This window comes from Aureobasidium namibiae (genome assembly GCF_000721765.1).
Source record: "Aureobasidium namibiae CBS 147.97 unplaced genomic scaffold scaffold_1, whole genome shotgun sequence".
Lineage (NCBI taxonomy): Eukaryota > Fungi > Ascomycota > Dothideomycetes > Dothideales > Saccotheciaceae > Aureobasidium > Aureobasidium namibiae.
The window spans coordinates 2465084-2484475 of record NW_013581208.1 but is presented as its reverse complement, the minus strand read 5'-3'; the positions used below and the strand labels follow the sequence as shown (position 1 = coordinate 2484475).

At 49.1% G+C, this 19392-nt stretch overlaps 4 protein-coding genes across 4 annotated transcripts; 1 reads left to right on the top strand and 3 right to left on the bottom strand.

Annotated features, from left to right (window-relative positions):
- Window positions 1-5331: 5331 nt before the first annotated feature.
- On the bottom strand, window positions 5332-6699 carry M436DRAFT_60199 (uncharacterized protein; the record flags this gene model as incomplete). The annotated part of the gene is made up of 2 exons (XM_013576718.1): window positions 5332-6282; window positions 6559-6699. The coding sequence occupies 2 exons, from the start codon at window positions 6697-6699 to the stop codon at window positions 5332-5334; spliced, it is 1092 nt and encodes a 363-aa protein (XP_013432172.1).
- A 2850-nt stretch (window positions 6700-9549) lies between these two features.
- On the bottom strand, window positions 9550-10425 carry M436DRAFT_34736 (uncharacterized protein; the record flags this gene model as incomplete). Its single annotated transcript, XM_013576099.1, has 1 exon — window positions 9550-10425. One exon carries the CDS (start codon window positions 10423-10425, stop codon window positions 9550-9552), a length of 876 nt encoding a protein of 291 aa, XP_013431553.1.
- Window positions 10426-12038: 1613 nt separating this feature from the next.
- On the bottom strand, window positions 12039-13410 carry M436DRAFT_78113 (uncharacterized protein; the record flags this gene model as incomplete). The annotated part of the gene is made up of 4 exons (XM_013577025.1): window positions 12039-12540; window positions 12929-13025; window positions 13089-13142; window positions 13251-13410. 4 exons carry the CDS (start codon window positions 13408-13410, stop codon window positions 12039-12041), a joined length of 813 nt encoding a protein of 270 aa, XP_013432479.1.
- Window positions 13411-14178: 768 nt separating this feature from the next.
- On the top strand, window positions 14179-15027 carry M436DRAFT_69387 (uncharacterized protein; the record flags this gene model as incomplete). Its single annotated transcript, XM_013576861.1, has 3 exons — window positions 14179-14455; window positions 14489-14556; window positions 14626-15027. The coding sequence occupies 3 exons, from the start codon at window positions 14179-14181 to the stop codon at window positions 15025-15027; spliced, it is 747 nt and encodes a 248-aa protein (XP_013432315.1).
- Between the last annotated feature and the right edge of the window lie 4365 nt (window positions 15028-19392).

Sequence of the window (19392 nt, the reverse complement as noted above, 5' to 3'; positions counted from 1 at the left end):
TAGCCCTGAGAGGCTCGATTCGCGAGTTCTGCTCTGCGAGCGCGTGCGCCGAGCGTTAAAACCAGCTGCTACTGCTAGTAGCGCATTTGAGGCAGTACATTGATCCATATCGACGTGTAAACAGTGTAGATTGACCGTAGTAAGTGGTGTATAGTTGTAATAGCGCGAGTCATTAGCTGCTCTGAGCATCGAGTTCGAAGTTGGGGGTGGCAAATTCTAATGAATTTTGAAACCGAGAATAAAGCAGAGTGGGGCAAGAAGCGCTTCCGAGCGACGCTGCTCCCGATTCTTCGCTGTCAAGCAATCACCCTGGTTGCCTGATCGCACAATGCTCTGACCGCTTGGAGCAGACATTGCAGTTGTCTATGGTCGCCATTTGATGGCTCAATGGCCTTTGCAAGAATCGTACGAGCCATTACGCTGTGCCCTGAGACGAGAACACTGCTAACTTCATAGGGTTGCACGTGATTGCTCAAATAGAGGTGTCATGTGTGTACAAGACTGTGACTCTCATCTGATTCGATGTTGTTAGCACAGGGGTTCGGCGTTCGCTGCTTTGGCAGCGTAGACACGTAGACACTAATTATCGATGTTGGTGTTCATCTATTGCATGGGTGACCCTAGCAATATGTCGTGAGTATGTAGCCAGTGACGCACTGTTCCCAGCGATTGTTTCTACTTATTCTCGAATGTTTTGGTATGCAGGAAAATTTGGCTTACTGCATCTCGGCTGTATCCAGTAGGTCATCCTGTTTCGTGAAGAACAGTAGGTAAAGCAATGTTTCACACTTCATCGTACCCCACATCATGCCGAATCAGCGGCAATGAACCCCAGTAACCGGTGCAAATAGAATGCTCTCGATTCGCACGAGACTCATAAATTGTCTGGTCAGTATCCTGTACAGCAGGGATCATCTGAGTCATATAGGGACAATTATCCCTTCGTCGTGTTAGCCATTCTCTTATGCTTCGTTAACTACCGGGTCTAACAAGGTGGCTGTTCGTTCTGTCGTTCCTAGCAAATCATGTCCTTCGCAACCTTCGAATCAAGTCGTATCTGCATGGAAGTCTTCGTCGCATCACTTGTCGATACATGTGCCGAGAGGAGTGATCTGCTTGTCCCCATTCACACTATCCCCACGGGAGCAACCGCCTGCCCTCAAGACTGTCATCCAGATGGAGCAATACGCAGCTTCAGATATCGTGCGGATTTTTGCTGTAAACAAAGCCAGGATAATTTTGCTGCAGCACTTCGTGCATGACCTTGAAGTCATCAAACCCATCAACCCGGTCGAGCCGCCTTTGAGGCTGCGTCCATCTTTATCCTATATGTCGCAGAGGGCTCGTTCGTCGACCTTTGCGTCGTAGGCTGGTAATTTACCGAGGTGGCCTTCGCGTGATATCTCAATGTGCAGACCCGCAATATCAGTCACTGCTTGGTGTAGGAAGGGGCGAAGATGGTACGAGATTTGTCCGCCCAGCTCACGCCAAAATTGACTCGTAGCCGGCGGACATTGAACCAGACTACAATTCCGAGACCAGATTAGAAAGATGGATGTGGAGGCGATAAATAGTGGCAAAAACTCGCTTCTCACCTGCTTGCAGGAGTGCATCAAGCCTCCCCTCTCCCAGCAGGGAAACATCCTTGGATAGGCCATATCGAAGCGTATGGGATCATTGTAGAATGAGTGTCTAGGTTCGCACGCAAAACGACATGTTTGGTTTTCGACCTCTGGTGGGAGACTGGAGAAGGAGACATTCTGGAATTTCCAGGTCAGAAGAGAGCTCACAAAGGTGGGCAGCAAGGGGTAGTAGCTGTAGTCCGGGTCGTAAGGGTTGCTTGCTCGCTTTGCTTATGTGCACTACGTTGTTTTTCTCATCAGGGATCCTCAAAAGGTCATGCTTCCAAGCAGAGACGACTATATAGCGGATTTGTGCATCGATACAAAGGAATCCCATGAGAACAAATTGAGAATGGAGAGCATGCAAGCGGTACTTCGGGCTAGATATGGAGGAGCTTTCACGTATCAGCATAACTTCATTCGCTGTATAACCTGTGATGCGAGTATATGATATGTATGCTGATAATCATCGTGCGCAATGATATATGGGCTATTTCGATGACTTCTGGCTGGTTTACGTATGCTTCACCGAGCGGAGGTGACATCCGTGTAGTGGTTCCAAGATATCAGCATGCATGTGTATGTATAAGAGAGGGTCGGACATGTCGAAGATTATGCTAATATGAGGGAAGGAGCTCGAAGAATACGGCCGACATGTAGAAACGTGGTCAGAATAGTGATCAGCGCAGAAAATCCGCATTCAGCCAAGACTACCAGTTTTGGACGAGTGTTACGGTCTGTTGTCTACCATCTAATCACATCTCTAGAGGTGGAATGAATGGACTTTCATGTAGTCAGAGTTACGGCATCAAGATCATCATACACGCTTCGAGCCGTTATGTTGAGCGACTGATTGTCATTGGTTGGGTACCTGGTTGCGAGGTCACACCACATGTTTCATACGACTGACCAGGAAGACCAATAGCCGCCCAGGCTCTAAGATTGGTAGCATCACGCGACTTCATATCATACTTGCCTTCTCGCAGCAAGGGATGGATTACTATGCTCAACTTTGATCCTTCTTGTCTCAAGAGCAATCTGAGCAATCCCCGTCCATCTGAGACCTCTTATGACCTGTGGGGCTAGTTACACTAGTCAGTAAGCGGTCCCCCCCATAGTAGTAGACTAAGGTCCTGTGACAGACTCTAAGCAAGCTGCTTACCCGGAGAATAATTCGCGAACTATGTGGGTGGACGAGCAATCGGCTGTCATAAAGCAACTTGCACGATGCAGTTGAGGGCGCGCCGTCTGCAGTCTGTTTAGCTTGCCAGTTTCCAGACGCATACATGACACTAACCACATATCTGGGTACCGCTCTCAACGCCGGGGTAGGGCGAGCCAACACAAGAGCCAAAGCGCAGGCTCTCTCAACCAAAATATTACTGCTCGGCAATCAATCGAGAGATACTCTACCCAAGCCTGGTAAAGCAGTACGGAAAATCCGATGGTCCGAATCGCCGAGTCCTGATACAAAGGGGCGCGAATTTCCACGTTGGAACGCGAGCTATAGTCAGTACGACGGTTCCTGCAGGTCACAGACCAAATATGGAATAAATCACGACAGCCCTGAACACTTGTCCGGATCTGAAAGTGACCTATCGGACCTCCTTCCACATTCACTTCTGGATTTAGATTCCTCACCCACACAACCTCAAGCATTACTGAAATCCACACTATTCGCCCAAAAGAGTCCTCAGAGCCATAAGACAACTTCTTCGCTCGACTCGGAGCAGGAGCCTAGTTCAAACAACATACCTGAGATGCCTGAGATGCTTATCAATGGTCCCCCCTCAGGCGACGTACACATTGCACATGGCATTGACAGATCGGTCCCATTTCGCCTGGCTAAGTTTTCTGGGGTTTCAGCACACAGGTTGTCGACACAAAATTTGCGTGGCAGCTTCCGAATTTGTAGCCACGACCTTACAGAGAGATCCATTGTAGGCGTGTCCCAGTAAAGCACAGGTCAGTGGCCTTCTGAAGGGCTCCATGGCACGATAACAAGCGCGTGCCAACATCGCCGACGGTATCTCCATGATGAAGTTCGATCGACTCTCTGATGGAAGAGTGGTATGCTGACAGAACGCATCCATAGACGCCTTAGACAACAGCTCTCTGCGTCCAGCATACAGGAACCAAATTTCCCACGCACACACGTTCAAACCCGTCATCTCTTCGAGAGACTCAAGGAAGCATGTCGTCGCACAGTTCGGTACCGCCATTACCTCCTCCCTCGATCTCGCTTCCTCCGCCGCCTTCTAGATACAGATAGAGGTAGTGACAGCGCAACGGCTCAGTTTGGCAACCATTCCTGGACTTCTTTGACGTTCGCTTGCAGAAAGATTTGTGGAAACAATAGATAGCATGAGTCACATCGAGAAACCATCTCTAGTTGCCACTGTTGATCGCTCGACTTCAGTCTGCGTCTACGCCGTGGATTAAAGACGTGAAGTAAAATGGGACGAATTGTCGGAAGCTGAGAGGGCTTTGAGACGGAAGACGAGGAGTACAAAAACGCTGATTGCAAGGTGGTCAATCACTGTAACAAGAGTATAGCTGAGTCGTGATACCATTCCGGAAACTATTGAAGTTGACAACTCACGTCATACAAGTCTATAGATGACATGGACCAGCTGTACCCTCCTTCTGAGCTTCTATCTGTGCCTGGCTGCATACTAGTTGCCCATGCCTACCGCTTCACAGGTGTGAGCCGTCCGGTTGAGATCATCTATATCACCATTTTGGTCTCTGGTGAGCGTTATAGTATACCCCCATCACTTATGTTGTCAAGGACTATCTTTGATTACACCCATCAGCTATGAGAATTAGCATTACTTTTTCTTCGATCCGCCATCGTCTCGTCCTTCTTACGAATACTTCTAGAATCGATAGTCGGCAACTCTGGCTACAGCCTTTCTCCATGACTTTAATTGCTTGTCGCTCGGTCTTAAGTCAGCCTCCTGCAGGACTAGCTGATCTGAGAGTTCGGAGGGCAGAGCCAAGGTGGAATAAGGGTTGAACAAATGGGCGAAAGATATGGGACAATGACATCAAAAATGCAACGGAGAAAAGAATTCATATACTCACATGCGACTGAAAGTATGGTCGCAGGGCCATTTTCGCCAATCCACATCGAAGATCAGTTTGCGTGGCAAAGACTGTCTAGGCTCTCAAAATTACCCATACTCCCCCTCTATCAGACGATCAGGTGCACATTGATTGACCCTGCATGTTACGGTGAGCAACTAGTTGAAAATTTGCTTCTTAGAAATCGAAGAGATGAAAACTGATGGACTTCTGGTTGAGATGGAAATATTTGCTCTTGTTCGTGTGCGATGGTGCAATCAGAAACCATTTATTATGATCAAATCTTCCAATCCTCACGATTCTATTTCTACCTAGAGATCCTTCGGTTTTGAAGCGAGCTCAAGCTGGAAGCTCATCGATTTCGGGTCTTCCACTTCCCTATCAGACTAGATGCCTTGTCTAAACTTCCACTCCAACCTGACTGATCCCAGCTAGATCGACTATCCGCGACGTGTGTACAATTCTCCTTGAATTTCTGCTTGAACGTCAACTCGCGCTATCTGGCATCATTCACTATACAGCCGTATATAGACAAGTACGACTGAAGCATACTGTAAGCAGTGCAATGGCAGCAGACCTTGGAAGGTGTATACAAGTTCAAGAGCTCCACAAGGGTATCACGCTAGCACTCAGTCGCTAGTGGGAGCAACGGCGCGAAAGGAAACTCTTCATAATCCTTCCCGTAGCCGTCTGCCTCGGCGATCACCGTCACTAACATGTGATCAATGACACGACTGTGCAGGTCAAATATCTCCAGAGCATACTTGTCCGATTGCATAGTTGTCAATGAGGTCTGCGCGAATTTGTAGGCAAGATCGCGCAACGAGGTCAAAGAATTGTCCGTGAATCGAGAAAATCCGCAACTCGTCCTATACGATAGCTTCAATCCCTTTGAACCTTGTCCAAACGAGAAGATATTCCTCGGGTATCGATGATTCGCTTGAGATTCAGGTTCACCGCCATCGGGGTACGCTATCGATCGTACAGTCCCGTGAGTACCATTTGAGGTGTGTTGAAACAATGCTGACCTCGATTTGTAGATTGAAGTAGTCGAGCTCGGCATTGTATCAGGTCCTTTCAAAACACTCCTCAGCGTCAAATCCGGATACTTTGCGGCACTAGGACTTCGTTCCATGGCCAAAGTTCCGTTCTTGATATCAGTGGCATTGCTTGTTGGGCCATTCTCGGATGCTGCGATATACAGAAGTGTATATATCGCATCAGACATGCAGTTTGATCCTTCCACAACGCGGGTATTATCTTTCGTCTCGACACACGAATGGTTCAAGCCCGACAGCACACCGCTTCCCGTGGTCAACGGCGCAGCCAGGAGAACGACAGGATATGTCGTCCAGCCATCCACGTACCAGTCAGGAGCAGTCACTAAGCTGGTGCATACGCCAAGTGATGCTAGAGAAAGACCTGTAAGCAAGGGAATGAACATTGGAAGCGGCGAAGTCAAGAGCGCACTCTTGGAGAAGTTAAGTAAGTCAGATTGATGGAACGGCTCAACCTTTATATGCGGTTGTACGTGTGCATCATCCTCCGAATCTTCTTCCCGGCTACCAGGCATCTATTTTCTCGTCACGTCGCAATTTGCAACCTGAAGTAAAGCTGACGTAGTGTCATGAGCTAAGAATGGGTGACCTGACGAAAAGATCTCTGTAATAGACCCGTAAGATTTTGGTTGTGAGAGCCAGGTCTTCGATAATAGCCGAACAGCAGGTGTAGATCTAAGTCACACGATGACACGTAGATAAAAGTGCGATTGATTGAACTTGTAGGTTCAAGTTCAATCAATTGCACTTTCACCTTCGGATGGTTTCTCCTTCTTGACGATAGAACTCACACGACAGATCAGACTCGTGACGGTGGCTATTGCTTGGCCTGGCACTTTTATGGTTCCAGACTTGTCGTCAAGCACAGCCGGTCCAGTCATCACAGCGCCAGCGAGCATACTTTGAGTGATAATGTTCTCAAAAGAAACCATCTTGCGAGCAGAATCTTGATTTTCTAGAATTAGATCGGATTTGGCAGAATTGACAAGAAAAGATTAGATCAGCGGTTCTATATCCAGAGATTGTTGACTGCGTCGCTTTCTAGATTTCGCCCTCTCAATTTATTTGTCATACGACCCCGTGTATGGATACCGTGCCAGCAGTCTCGAGATACGCTTTCGCGGACGTGCCGAAAGATCGAGATAGATAGAAAATATCTTGAATAGCTCGCTGAAGAGACAGCGAAGCGCGTGAGCCGAGAGGGTGTGGGGTGTCAGAACGCGCCCGGCGTCTTGCCCGCAGATCCCCAGATCTTATTTCAGTTGCTGCTTGTCGCGTCTTCCACCTTCATGTTCCCTATCCATTTTCCCGTCTTCGTGTTCACCGTGGCCATCACCATCACCGTCAACGCCTCCGCTGTTTGATCATCACAGACACATTCTCTTCTATTTTGTCATTGCAGAAGCAAAACACAACGTGTGCAGGCTGCACACGCATCGATCTCGCCGCCTTACAAGATACAACCGCGTCTCGACTGCCACAACACACCTGCCATCCGTAACGCCCAACTGTGAACGTGCTACCACTGCTTGGTATACGAATTGGACATTGGGTACGTCGCTGCAGGCTTCTCAAGACACCTTCCGACCATATTCCTGTCGATTCGGACATCATTGCGACCGTGGCCTCCGAACCGTGCAGATACCACGGCAGCGCGTGTTGTGGTTAGTCTTCTCCAGCACACCGCGTTAAGCTCAACAGAGTCAAGGCTGCTCTTTGGTCCATCAAGAAGCCTGGGTGGGCGGGTTCGCATGTTCGTCTCTGACAGTGCGGGACGAGGTATTCCTTTCCTGCCTGATTAGCCTAGAGCACTAACATCAGCAGTATTTCGCCATGACCACCGAGATCCAGATTAAAGGACTGGCCTTTACGCTCGAGACGGACGACGCGGTGTCCCTGGTAGTCAAGGGCCAGCCTGTTGTTGCTGTGTTTGAGGATTCTACCATAAAAGAGAAGGATTCACTTGGACAGGTTTCAGAGTGAAACAGCTGCAGCGACATACTCAGATTCTGGATCGGGGTCGATCAAGAGATGAGCAAGCTCTTCATTGGGTTGGCCATCTGGATCGGTCCCAGACGGTCGCGCAACAAGAACAAAAAAACATGTCGCCTTATGTTTCTTGTGGTACCAGCCGAGACACTTACCCTGGAAAGTGCGTGTGATGATTACGACAACCTCGCTAAGCAGCTCCCAACAAACGCATCCGATGAGCCATCTGACAACAAGTCTGGAAAGTGCAAGCTCAGGATGTCGTTCGAGATCGATTCCCTGCGCAGCTTGCGGTCGCTGTTTGTGAGGACGCTGGGCCTGTCAACGAGTCACACGATGTGCATGGCCCTCCCCAATACGAACCACAAGCGCCTAGCTTTCGGAAGCAATTAAGACCACAGTCTAGGCACCAGACACCACTTCAAGCAGGTCCAGCATGGACTGGCGGTCACTCATTGCGCACTTCCCCAGGTCTTCCGTCCACAGCGCCGCCTTGTTCTACTCATGCTGGGCTCAAGTCGTCTCTTCATGACATCATGTACCAAAATGCCAGTGTAGCTACACCTGGTAGTCGTGATTTTCCTCACGGGACTCTGTTACAAACCTACAAGCAGCAAAAGGCAGATATTGTAGGTCAAGCCTGTTTGCGATATAGCGACAAATTATCGCTGTAAGACCCAGAAACTGTCGGCTTATGGACGTCAGAGAAATTAGGTGAAAGTGAGATCCTATTTATTGTCCAGAATTTCTTTTCGCTTGTGTTCGATCTACGTTGCGTTGGTGTTCCCTTGAGAAAACAAATTTGGCTAAATACATCGATCAAAGAATATGACACAGTGTAAACAAGCGAGCAGAGCAGTTGGTCTCCTTAACTTGTTCATGAGGGAAATGATCACCTGGGAATCACCATGAGTGTGTGAACAGGCACAGTCTCGGAGTGAGCCTTTGGTGGATCTCATGTCTAGACCATCTGGCAATGAGCGATATCTTGTATGTCTCCAGATAGCTCCTACGATGGGAGGAGAGTAAAGAACGGGCAAAGATAGCACATGTACGAGCGGAAGAGCGACTACTAACCGCAAGCGAAGTAGCAACTTGTTCGGGGTGCTGGGAGTCGCCCGTGTCGAGAGTCAAATTTTCGATCGCCCGAAAGTCGAAACGGGTCCAAAGAACCTGAAAGGCTCTGGAGATTAGTGCCCGCCCGGCTGTGTCGACGCTTTCTTTTCTCCTCTCTTTTTTTCTTTTTCTTTTTGCTGAGCTGGATCCTAATAGTCATGGGGAAGCAACCTTTGGAACACGGCATCTTGCAGCCGCTTCGCGTGTGTGAGCTGATCATTAATAACCTGTTGTATCGTGCTTTGCGCCACCAACACTTTGCAAGTCTTGCAGGACTACCGGCATGGTCTAGCCTCATGCACTCAAGGCTCAAAGACATCCTTCCATCCTTCAAACCTCCCAATCGAATCAACACCCGGGGTTTTCACGTAGACAATTCACATGCAATGGTCTACTTCTCGACCACCTGTTTGGACAATCTATCACTTGCAGTGACATCAAACATCCACCCTCAAAGCGCAAACCAGATTCACTTCCCATGTGCTTGTACGACGACCCGGCCCCCGTTAGATTTGCAAAGTGCAGGCACACGGTCAACATTCCTCGCGAGCGAACAATTCTCACTTGTCCAGAAGCCATGCAACGCGGCAGCAAGTGCGACTCTATAAAGCAGACAAGCAAGGGATCCAGCACGAACCATTCGGTCGAGTGTCCAGCCTGCAGGACTGTATGTTTCCCTATCGCGCTCGAGATCGTAGACATACGACTAAAATTGCAGCGCAGGCCAGAGCGCAAACAATGAAGACAGGTTTCTGAAAGACGCATGTTCTGGGCTGTGACATTGCGAGCTCTTGAGACATGGCAGATACAACAGCATGCCGTAGCTCGTCAAGGGTTTCAAATTGGCGAGACCATGATTTTGAGATAACATCTCCGAGCGGCAAGTCCATAGTCGATGGTAGGAATTCTGCGTCTGGCCATTCACCCATTGTCACACAATCCACCTGGAACTTCTTCCAGCAGGACAGTGAGTAGATAACGTTCGTGACGTGTAGAATCTCCACCTTTGAGCAATAGCCGCTGGAATTCCTGAGCGCACCGCTATCCTCCAGTGGGCATAAGGAGCTGTTTGCGAAATCAATGACCCGTGTAGTGTAGTCGTCTGCAAGTAGGATATTACGGAGAGCGATGTCGCACACAAGGACTTTTTTGGCATGGCAGGCTGCGAAGACATCGATGATCTGCAATATCCAGTCCATCCTTTGCGACCACGCTGGTAGGAAATCTTTTTTCATGTGTTCCTCAAGACATCCATTACTGTAGTATTCCAGCAGTAGCCCGTCTTTGAAATTACCCAGATAGTTGGCAACTCCTCGTACGCCCTGAAGACGTTCGTATATCGTGCTTTCGATGCTCAAATCGCTCGACCATTCGTTTTCTGGATCCGGTTCTATTGTACCGTCGGGCAGGAGGCACCCATGAAGTTTTGGTATCTTCAATACGGTTGACGGCTCACTGTGCACGACGAAACCGTCAAGACCTATGCCAATTATCTTAGATGTAACAAGCGACCCGTCCGGATAGATAATGCATCGTGTAGGTGCGGAGGCCATGGCGACACTGAAGGAGGTAATTCGACGTGCAAGTAGCAAAAAGTCAGGGAACGTGCTGGGGAAAGCGCTTATGGAGTGAGCGTATATACCACTACTTGACACGGCGTCCGTGCGCGGTCACCTCTTCGCTTCCCGGAATCATTGCAACGCGCAGGGTGTCGTCCTAGGCTCTATGCATTATCTCCCGATTGCATCAAATCGCTGCAGTTTCCACTATGATATAATTGTACTTTGGAAGCTTAAAGTCCTGGGATACTCTCAGAAAGACAAATATGACTCGCTGCTTCGCTACCTCCAACTTGCCAGGCTGTTTTCCAAACAGATTTGCCAGACGCGGTCATGCGTGATTGACAGAGAGCGCGTCGGCCCGCAGATGCTCGCCCCACATCTTGCGTCCAGGATTGACTGCTAATTAGATCCAGTGAGCTTCGAGCGAAATAGACACGCCTTGCTTGATCACTGTCGGACTTTACAGACTCTCCCCTGGAGGCATGGAAGTGTTGATTACGCGCTCGATGTTCACGAAAGTGGTGAGACTCGAAGCGTCCGTACGTCGCGGGTTACGACCTCGAAGCCCTGTATTTTGTTGGTCGCTCAAAGAATGGGACACTTCAAAAAAGCAGCGAGTACTCTATCCCAGAGCCCATGGAAGATTGGACCTGCATTGCGAAATATAGCTGTGATCCAGCTAGCACCTGTAGATGTTCATGACAAACCCTAGATGGTTACGCTACCTAAATAATTGACCCGCCTTCACTGCTTTACGCTTACCATGATCATCGAACAGGGCACTGATGATTCTAGACCTGTCGATCGGTCACAGTGCATAGATACCATGATGACTTCGATAGCGATGTTAGCAGATGCTGGCTAGATGCTTAAATTGATGCGCTAGAGCTCGTGAAGCAGCTGAGACACTGGGGCGGCTACCTTGTGTTTGTCAACTCATCGAGATCACGTTCGATACACCAAACAGCGCAAGAGTCTCTCATCGCTCAGGAGCATATACATACGTCAGCAGACTCGTGGCGCGGGTTTGAAAGGCATGGTCTTCATCAGGTCGTAACAGAAAAGGCAATGGTAGTCATATATATCCAATGTCCTAGGCTAGAAGACCGGAAGCATTTCTTAGAGGAGAACGTCCCAGATAAAAGCAATCGGCCACGGAGAGGCAAGGAATAAGTCATGAAATACTGCTGCGAGTGGTGGAAGCTTCATCACAGATGTTTCGAGGCGCGACCCAGGAAGACGCTTGTCGAGATGCGCCAAAGCTGTATGAGACCGGGGGTGTACCGAGAACGGTGACCGGTGGAGCGGAGGACTTCTCACTGGCTTTGTCCGTTTTCTGGATGGATCGTGCTGGAAGAAGAAGGTTTCCGCTCTGGTTTTAAGGATAGTGTCCGAGTCAGTACTTGAGAGTGCTCGGGGGCGTGTAGATCAGTCGGCTCCTCATATAGCACCTGAGACACAGCCGAACAGTATGTTGCATCTCGTCATGGCTTATGAGGCAGACAGGAACGAAATGTTGGGCGATGGCTCGTATCGGTACCTGGAGTTTGTAAAGCGAGCATCTTGGCAACCTGCCAGATGCAAGCCGCGTAGACTGACGCCGCTCAAGCCGGCAAGCGATCAATTTCGGTCCCTCGAACAGGCAAATCGTCCTTCGCATTTAAACTCGGACTAGCATCGGTATCAGCAGGGGATGGGGCGTCTGCGTCAGAAGCAAGCGTAGATGTGTCTGTGAGCCAGGGTATGTCATCTGCGAGTAGCGATCGAGATTCTGTAGCTTCTAAAGCTGCGAGAATGGTCGGGCCGCGTAGTCTAGCACGTCCTCTGTATCGACCGTCATCCTCGTCTTCGTCTTCTTGCTCTTCTGTACCGCACTCTCCCTCCTGGACGGAGCCTCTGTCGTCGCGCTTGCGCTTCGAAGGGCTGAGACTGCGAGACTTGCGGCTTAAATAGAGTTGCGTGCATTGGTCTCCATTTACTTCTTGTTTAGACGTCTCGCCATCACGTACGATGTAGAGGACTCTTTTCACGCCTTGCTGCAGGAATTGAGCAGAGTAGGCAAAAACAGTCCAGGCAAAGCGCGCAAACAAGTACTCGGGTGCGACGCTATGTAGCGGTTGTATAGCGACCCTATGGTAGAGCTTGACAAACTGCTTAGATAAGCCGGGGGAGAATAGATGCAGAGCTAAGCCATAGGATACCAGGCCATTAGTAGTAGCGGGGAGCGGTTTTAGAGTTATGGCGAACCGACGTTAGTCAAAGACGGTGTGAATGTCGGAGCGAAGCAGCAGGGCGTTGCGTGGGACATCGATGGGCTCGATTTCAGGGCGCGGGGCTACACCATATTGGAACATTGTGTTCTGTCGGAACTAATCACCTTCGGTACGTAGGACGAGATAGGCGTGTTCGGTACCCTCGACGGTATCGGTCAAGCGGCAGGAGATGTCACGCGCGAGGAGAGCGTCAGTTAGGCTGCCCTGGCGAGGCAACGCACAGCCGGCTGGCATGCTCGGGACTCTGAAGTGCGACCAGACGGACGGCAGCTTGCTGTGCGGAAAGCGCTAGTGTGCGAAAGTAGGGACGAGGGGATACTTTGCTGTCGGATTAAGTCTGTGTCAGTTAGGTTGAATAAAGTCGTTATTGTGTCGACCGACCATTCGCGTCACCAGGCAGACGGAAGTAGTATTCCTTGCCCTTCAAGACGCCGTCTCGCGGTGTCAGGACTCCGCTTCCGATCCTCTGTTCGCTTAGGAAGCCATCCTAGCGGTTTCCGGCGACGACAGCGCAGGCGATGAGAGCCGTTTCGTGATGGATACCTCCCTGCGCGTCGTCTAGCGCAGGCAGAATCATGATGATGTTGTGCTCGTCAGGGTAGCCTAGATGCCGGAATGTCACGGTGCATGTCACATCGTCGGGAATGTCCTTTCCGCCATCTTGATGTGTAGGACCAGCAAAAGGTGGCCGTAGTTGAGCCATACCGACGGCGAGGGTGACGGCGACGACGATAATGATGATCACAGCGACAGATGTTAGAGACGCAGATGCAGACGTAAACGCAGACGACCTGCCTCTCTTAGTTTGTTTTGACGCGCCGTGGCACGACAACCGTCTCTTCCCGTCCGGAAGCTAGCGCTAGTCTCCGCCGAAAGCATTCTACAGCATCGATCATCTTAGTCATCCGCGGTCTGTCTTGACCCTGATCACCGGCAGGTCGCGTATCACTACCCCACACTTTCTGGAATCATCGCTATCCAAATCGTCTTCGTTCACTCGCGTCTCGAAAATGAAGAAGCCGGGCAGTATGTTGGAGCGCTAGTTTATAGGGCTAGAGCTTCGCCCCACCTTGGCTTACAATCACAGCTTCTGTCTACGCCGACCACCGTCAAGTCCTGCTCAGGCACACCCTCTTCACAGAGGCTGGTGTGTGTACATACATGTAGTGGTAGCTAGACGTCACGTCAGAATTGATCATGGACGCATCCACTTGTGGAAGACAACAAATTGCGAAGACAGAGGCAGGTGAAGCCAAACTCCGAGACTCGGCAGGTACATACGAAATAAGAAACGTGACTTGGCGGTCCCTGTCGTCGCGTCATCTAACGAAAGAACGATTTACACAACCAAAAACAAGTCAATATTTGACTTAGCTAAGGTCTGATCCGGACATCAAATATCACCATAGTATCTATCGGCTGGTCCGTCTAGCGATAGCGACCTATATCTACGCACACACGGACGATAAACATGTTAAATCCACACCAACTCCCACCTCCGGTGAGCGCAAAACCTTATCGCCGTTTCTTCGATTTATGGAACTCGTCCTCGACCGGCCACCAGAGAGCAGACAACAGTCTCGTAGGAAGCACGAGTTGGCGTGAGTCGCGCAGTCTGAAACTTAGCAATCAGTTTGGTGGTGGAGCTTCCGGCGGTGCTCGGCTTGCAGACACTGTTGGCGCTAGCAGTGAAGACTTCGGTGAAGACGGCAGATTGGGAAATGGAAGCTGGGCCAAGGGCGCACCTGGTCTGAGGGGTAGAGGCTAGATTAGTGTGGTAGAAGCTTTTAGGGTCAGGAAAGTTGGCGTCGAGGATACGGCGACCGAGAAGGCGAAGGCAAAGGTTATGGTCGATGGGGCGAAAGAGACCGACCAAGATTAGGATACAGAGAATACCACTACATTAAAACCTGCCTAGGTGTTTGCAGGGACTTGCATCCATATCAATGGCAGCACATACCCAACAATCCTGGACCACAAGTTAAAACATCTGCTCGTAACCCATGGTGCACATCTTAGCATTCACCTTAGTCGTCGCTCTATAACTCACATCATCTTAGGTCGGCCGAATGCGTCGGCTGTTCTAGGTGCTAGTGGTGGCCTTTCGGCTTCGAAGATGCAGAAAGAGATAACCAAGATCAGAGGCAACAGTGTCAAGTTTGTCACAGTCGAGTGGGCCAAAGAGGGCGTGGCTAACGTAAGAAGAGCACCTAAACAAAGATTCGAGGCTATGAGGCTGGCTCTAAAGGATACAGGAAGAGTTGGGCAGATATTTACGAAGGCTGCGAAGAAGGGACGAGAAGATACGACGCAGCAGTAGTACTGATGGACAAGTTTGTGCTCACTCATAACAACTCCACAAAACCACTTTGAGCATCCCTACGTTAGCATCTACGCTCCTTAACATGCTCGACACCGACGAATATCGTTCGATATGGCATCTGGACATCTAACTAACAATATCTCGGACTTAGTGCATTTAAAGTCGAACCCTATCATTCAGGCCGCGCCTGGATAGATCCTCGCTCGGATTACCAATCTGAAAATAGTGTATAACTCATTCGGGTCAGTTAAGAGCAACGATTTCAATCGAGGAGGGGGGGGTGCGTATGCGACAATCGAGGGTAACTGAGTCGACGGCACTCTATCGCCTAGCACGGGGTAGGTGCCGGGGCCAATAGCTAAACTGGTCTTAGCAGCGCCTTATTGGACAATCATCTAGCCCTATTGCCTCTTTTGGAAGGGCTAAAGGTACCACTCTCAATACCAACTAACCAACATCATGCAAGCAATTCAGACTGTATAACTGATTGGGCGAGACTTGTCATATCCTTATGCTTGCATGTACACACGCCACGTCGAGCTGCACGTCTCTATACCTAATGGCCCCATTGAAGAGATATAAGTACCTGCTAAGGGACACCAGTGAGTCATGATATACTCTGCATATTCTTCATCATCTGTTTGCCTTTTAGTCTCGATCATGGAAGATTGTTCTCGAGATGCATTAACATTTTGTCGCCAGCCAGACTGTAGATAACGCGGTACCTGCGAGATCGGTATCAACAGTGGAGTGAGACTCTGTTACAGATGACTAGTGCATAAAGACTTCATCCGATGGTACGACGAAATGGGCAACTGCAATTTTTCATGTATGTACCTTAGAAGCTATGAGAACTGTCCATGGATCTAATGGTGCAAAGACTACGGTGGCAAAGCGGAGTGGTACTTCTCTCTTCGCTTGCGAAGCAGGAACAGGGTCTGCGACCTTAGCTCAGTATAGTAGTAGGATCAATGTTGCTATGTGTTGGGACAGTATTCAGACGAATTTTAGATGGCTGGACATACGGAGTGAGGTTCATCTACTACTACTAGTGTCAGGTGCTTCGACGAGGAAGCACATTCTGATCTTGTCCTTCCGCACATGCAGCTCGTGCACACAGCTAATAGAACAAATGCTCATTACGCAGGACGGACAGGGAAAAATACAGGCAAAAAAAGATGGGCCAGCTCCAGAAAACCACAATCTAAATCGTATGCTGAGAGAAAAATTCTGCAAAGGTAGTGGTGCGATGTGGTACACGTGTCTAATCAATATTCACAGTACGGAAACCACGGAACAACAGCACATGATACACAAGCAGGAAGACTGTCCAGATCCGCGTCGAATCGTATCACAAAAAATCGTGACAACTTGTTCGCATTATCCCCTCCAGCTTTCGAGAGGCAGTACTTAAGAAGCATATGTCAGGTGGAAGGAACGCGATGAAGGCACTGTAGATAGGATAGGGTGAGTTACTTGAAGACTGTAGACCTCAGACCCCGCGTGATAAATGCTTCGTTGCCAACAATCGTTGACGCACTCGCGCCACCGATATCTTGTGTCACTAACATGCACACAGCACAAACCACTTCGCAAGAAGGATGTACTGAGAAGTTATAGACGTGGGCGTTACCACTTTGCGAGCAGGATCTTCGAGGACTACACGCTCAGTAGGTCTTCCATCACACTCCGTATACACAGCGTAACAGACCCCAATCGACTCTTATACCAAAGGGTCGGCTTTCTCGAAACACTGCAACTCGATGAATCTTTGTATTGCTGCAGGTTTACCATGAAGCTCAAGCTGCCTCATCAAACGAGCAGCGGCACCTTGACCAGATGCTTCGACGTTCGTAGACAGACGTCTCCACTCGCGGGCAGCATCAGACGCGACATCACAAGGAGGAGTAATCATCTGCTTGGTGTTGCCAAATACACCAACAGCAAGACACTAACGAAGAGTAAGTATCTCAGAAAGCAGGGGTAGCAACAGATCTTACAAGCTCGCCAACTCGGGAAATGCTCAACAGGATATTAAGATCTGTCAATGTCAAGCTGGAACACATCGAACAACCCGTCCTCGCACACCAAGTTCGTGTCAGCCATACGGAGCACGGAGGAGAATGCATCATCACTGCGTTGCTTCATCATCCAACGCTCGGAATCTGCGCTACCGGGCCGGCGATTGATGATGGAATAACAGAGGGTACATGTTCAAATCTTAAGGGTTGAATCTTGCGTCTTCCGCGACTTGTCGTGGAACAGGAGGCTGAATATATGCGATGATCAAACACACAATCCAGAAGGCAGCAAGGAGGATTAGAATAATCAAGAGAGCAACGTTGAACGCCGTTACGAAATGAACGATGGGACCTGGCATTGGAGAATAAGAAAAATATCTATGCGCGACCCTACGACGGTACTTACATACCTTCGACGATAGCAGGCAGAAAGCGGCACAACTTGGAAGCGCTCATCGAGACACTAGGAGCGAGAACAAGAACCAATTAGAAGTGGGAGCCTATTGGGGTACTAGAACCATGGGGCTAACATCTCTATTGGGCCTAATGGTAGGACTAGCAGCACCTATTCTAGGGGATTTGGCGCCGTTCAGCCACAAAGACAACATTAGACTGCGAATTCGATGTACATTTGTCTTTTGACAATATCCCTAACGCTTATAGCCACGTAAGGGGTGTATTGACGGGCCCCTATCTAAGAATGCCAAGCTCGCAGTTATTCCATCTGTACACTAATTTACTACGAGCTTCTTAGAATCGTATCGTCTTACGAGACTTCCACATACACTCCGTCCGATCCTCTGGAAACTTTTCTTGTACACTGCTAGTCCGTTATGGGTCAAAAAGAGACATTACAACATGTGGCTCTAACACCATCCAGTCCCACCAGGTGATGCTACAGCCCGGGTTCACGCTCCACGTTTTAAATCGACGCGAGAAGGAACCAATTAACTAAGGTTCCGAGCAAGACTAAGGCCCTTCGACATGCCTTAAACATGATAACCACGAAGCCAAGGGGGTCAGCCGATCTTGGTCAATATTCGAGGAGTCGCTACCAGGAGAATGATTGCGATCGACAACGCTACCTGGCGCACGTATCGCATCCCTGGAACTGTATTTGAATCATGACTGCCGGATCCACATTCTTATGATGAATTTGCTAAGTACCGCTCACCTTAGACTAACATTTGCACTGCAGCCATATGTACATGGACTGGTCTGGAACCGGACGTAGCGGTTTCCACAGTGATACAGGTGAGGAAAGTATGACAATCATATCGAAAAGCGATGAGTGCTTTCCTGATATCGTGTCATCCCGCAGAAGAAACCGCGAGATATCTTAAGCAATCCCCTCTCGCATATGACTATTACCGTCACGTGAGAAACATCTCGAGCTTTCTTACGTCTATCTTATGATTACTCCCTAAAAGCTTGGCTGTTTAACACTAACGAAGTCCACTTGGTACGCGGACTAACCTAGCTATCTAGACCTCCTTCGGCACTTTACTAACTCGGAACAGATGGGATAGGAATCTGCTGTGCTAATGCCCCGATCACTTTCCATCGCAGAGGTTTTAGCAGACGCGAACCGAGTGAGAAGTCTGGAGCATTAGTACAAGACCTGGTGGAGAACAAAAGCAACCTGAATCATGTTCTAACGAAATTCTTAATGGGTTCAAGTCACTAAGCATACCTACTACCATCTTAAGGTTCTCGTAGCATGGCTCGAACAACTCGACAAAACTGTAGTCTTAGACAAACATAAAATTCTTCTTAGAGCGCTAGAACAAAGATTAGAGCAGCGGCATGATACACTCGCATCTAGTAGGACCCTTCCTCGTTGCACAGCAAGAACCAACGAAACAACGTCAAAAGAAGCTATCGCTACGATTGAAGGCTTGGAAAACATGGCCATCATCGAGCCTGACTTTCTAGAGCATAGTGAGAAAATCAGCTTATTGAATCTAAAGAACCACTTGCAAGCTTGGGGAAGAGCTACAGTATGAACGCCACAGGTTCTGTATTATTAAGAGACCAAATCCTTGTAACACTTAGATACAGACCTTTAATCGGGTATTTCAATGTGAAAAGACATTGTGTGGGCTACACTGCGCAGACCCACTATGACCATGTCACATCTTAATGCATCAATATTTGTGATGCGTCAAATATCTCCACTCCACAAACTTCACTCTACATATTTCACTGCATAATGGCGTGATTTCGTGGAGAGGTTGGTCGAAAGTTGCAGATAACATGACTATCGACGTGCAATGCGGTGAGACGATGATCTCTCTGAACAGATTTGTCCCGGTTGGAAATTGTCCTCTTCTCTGGAAGA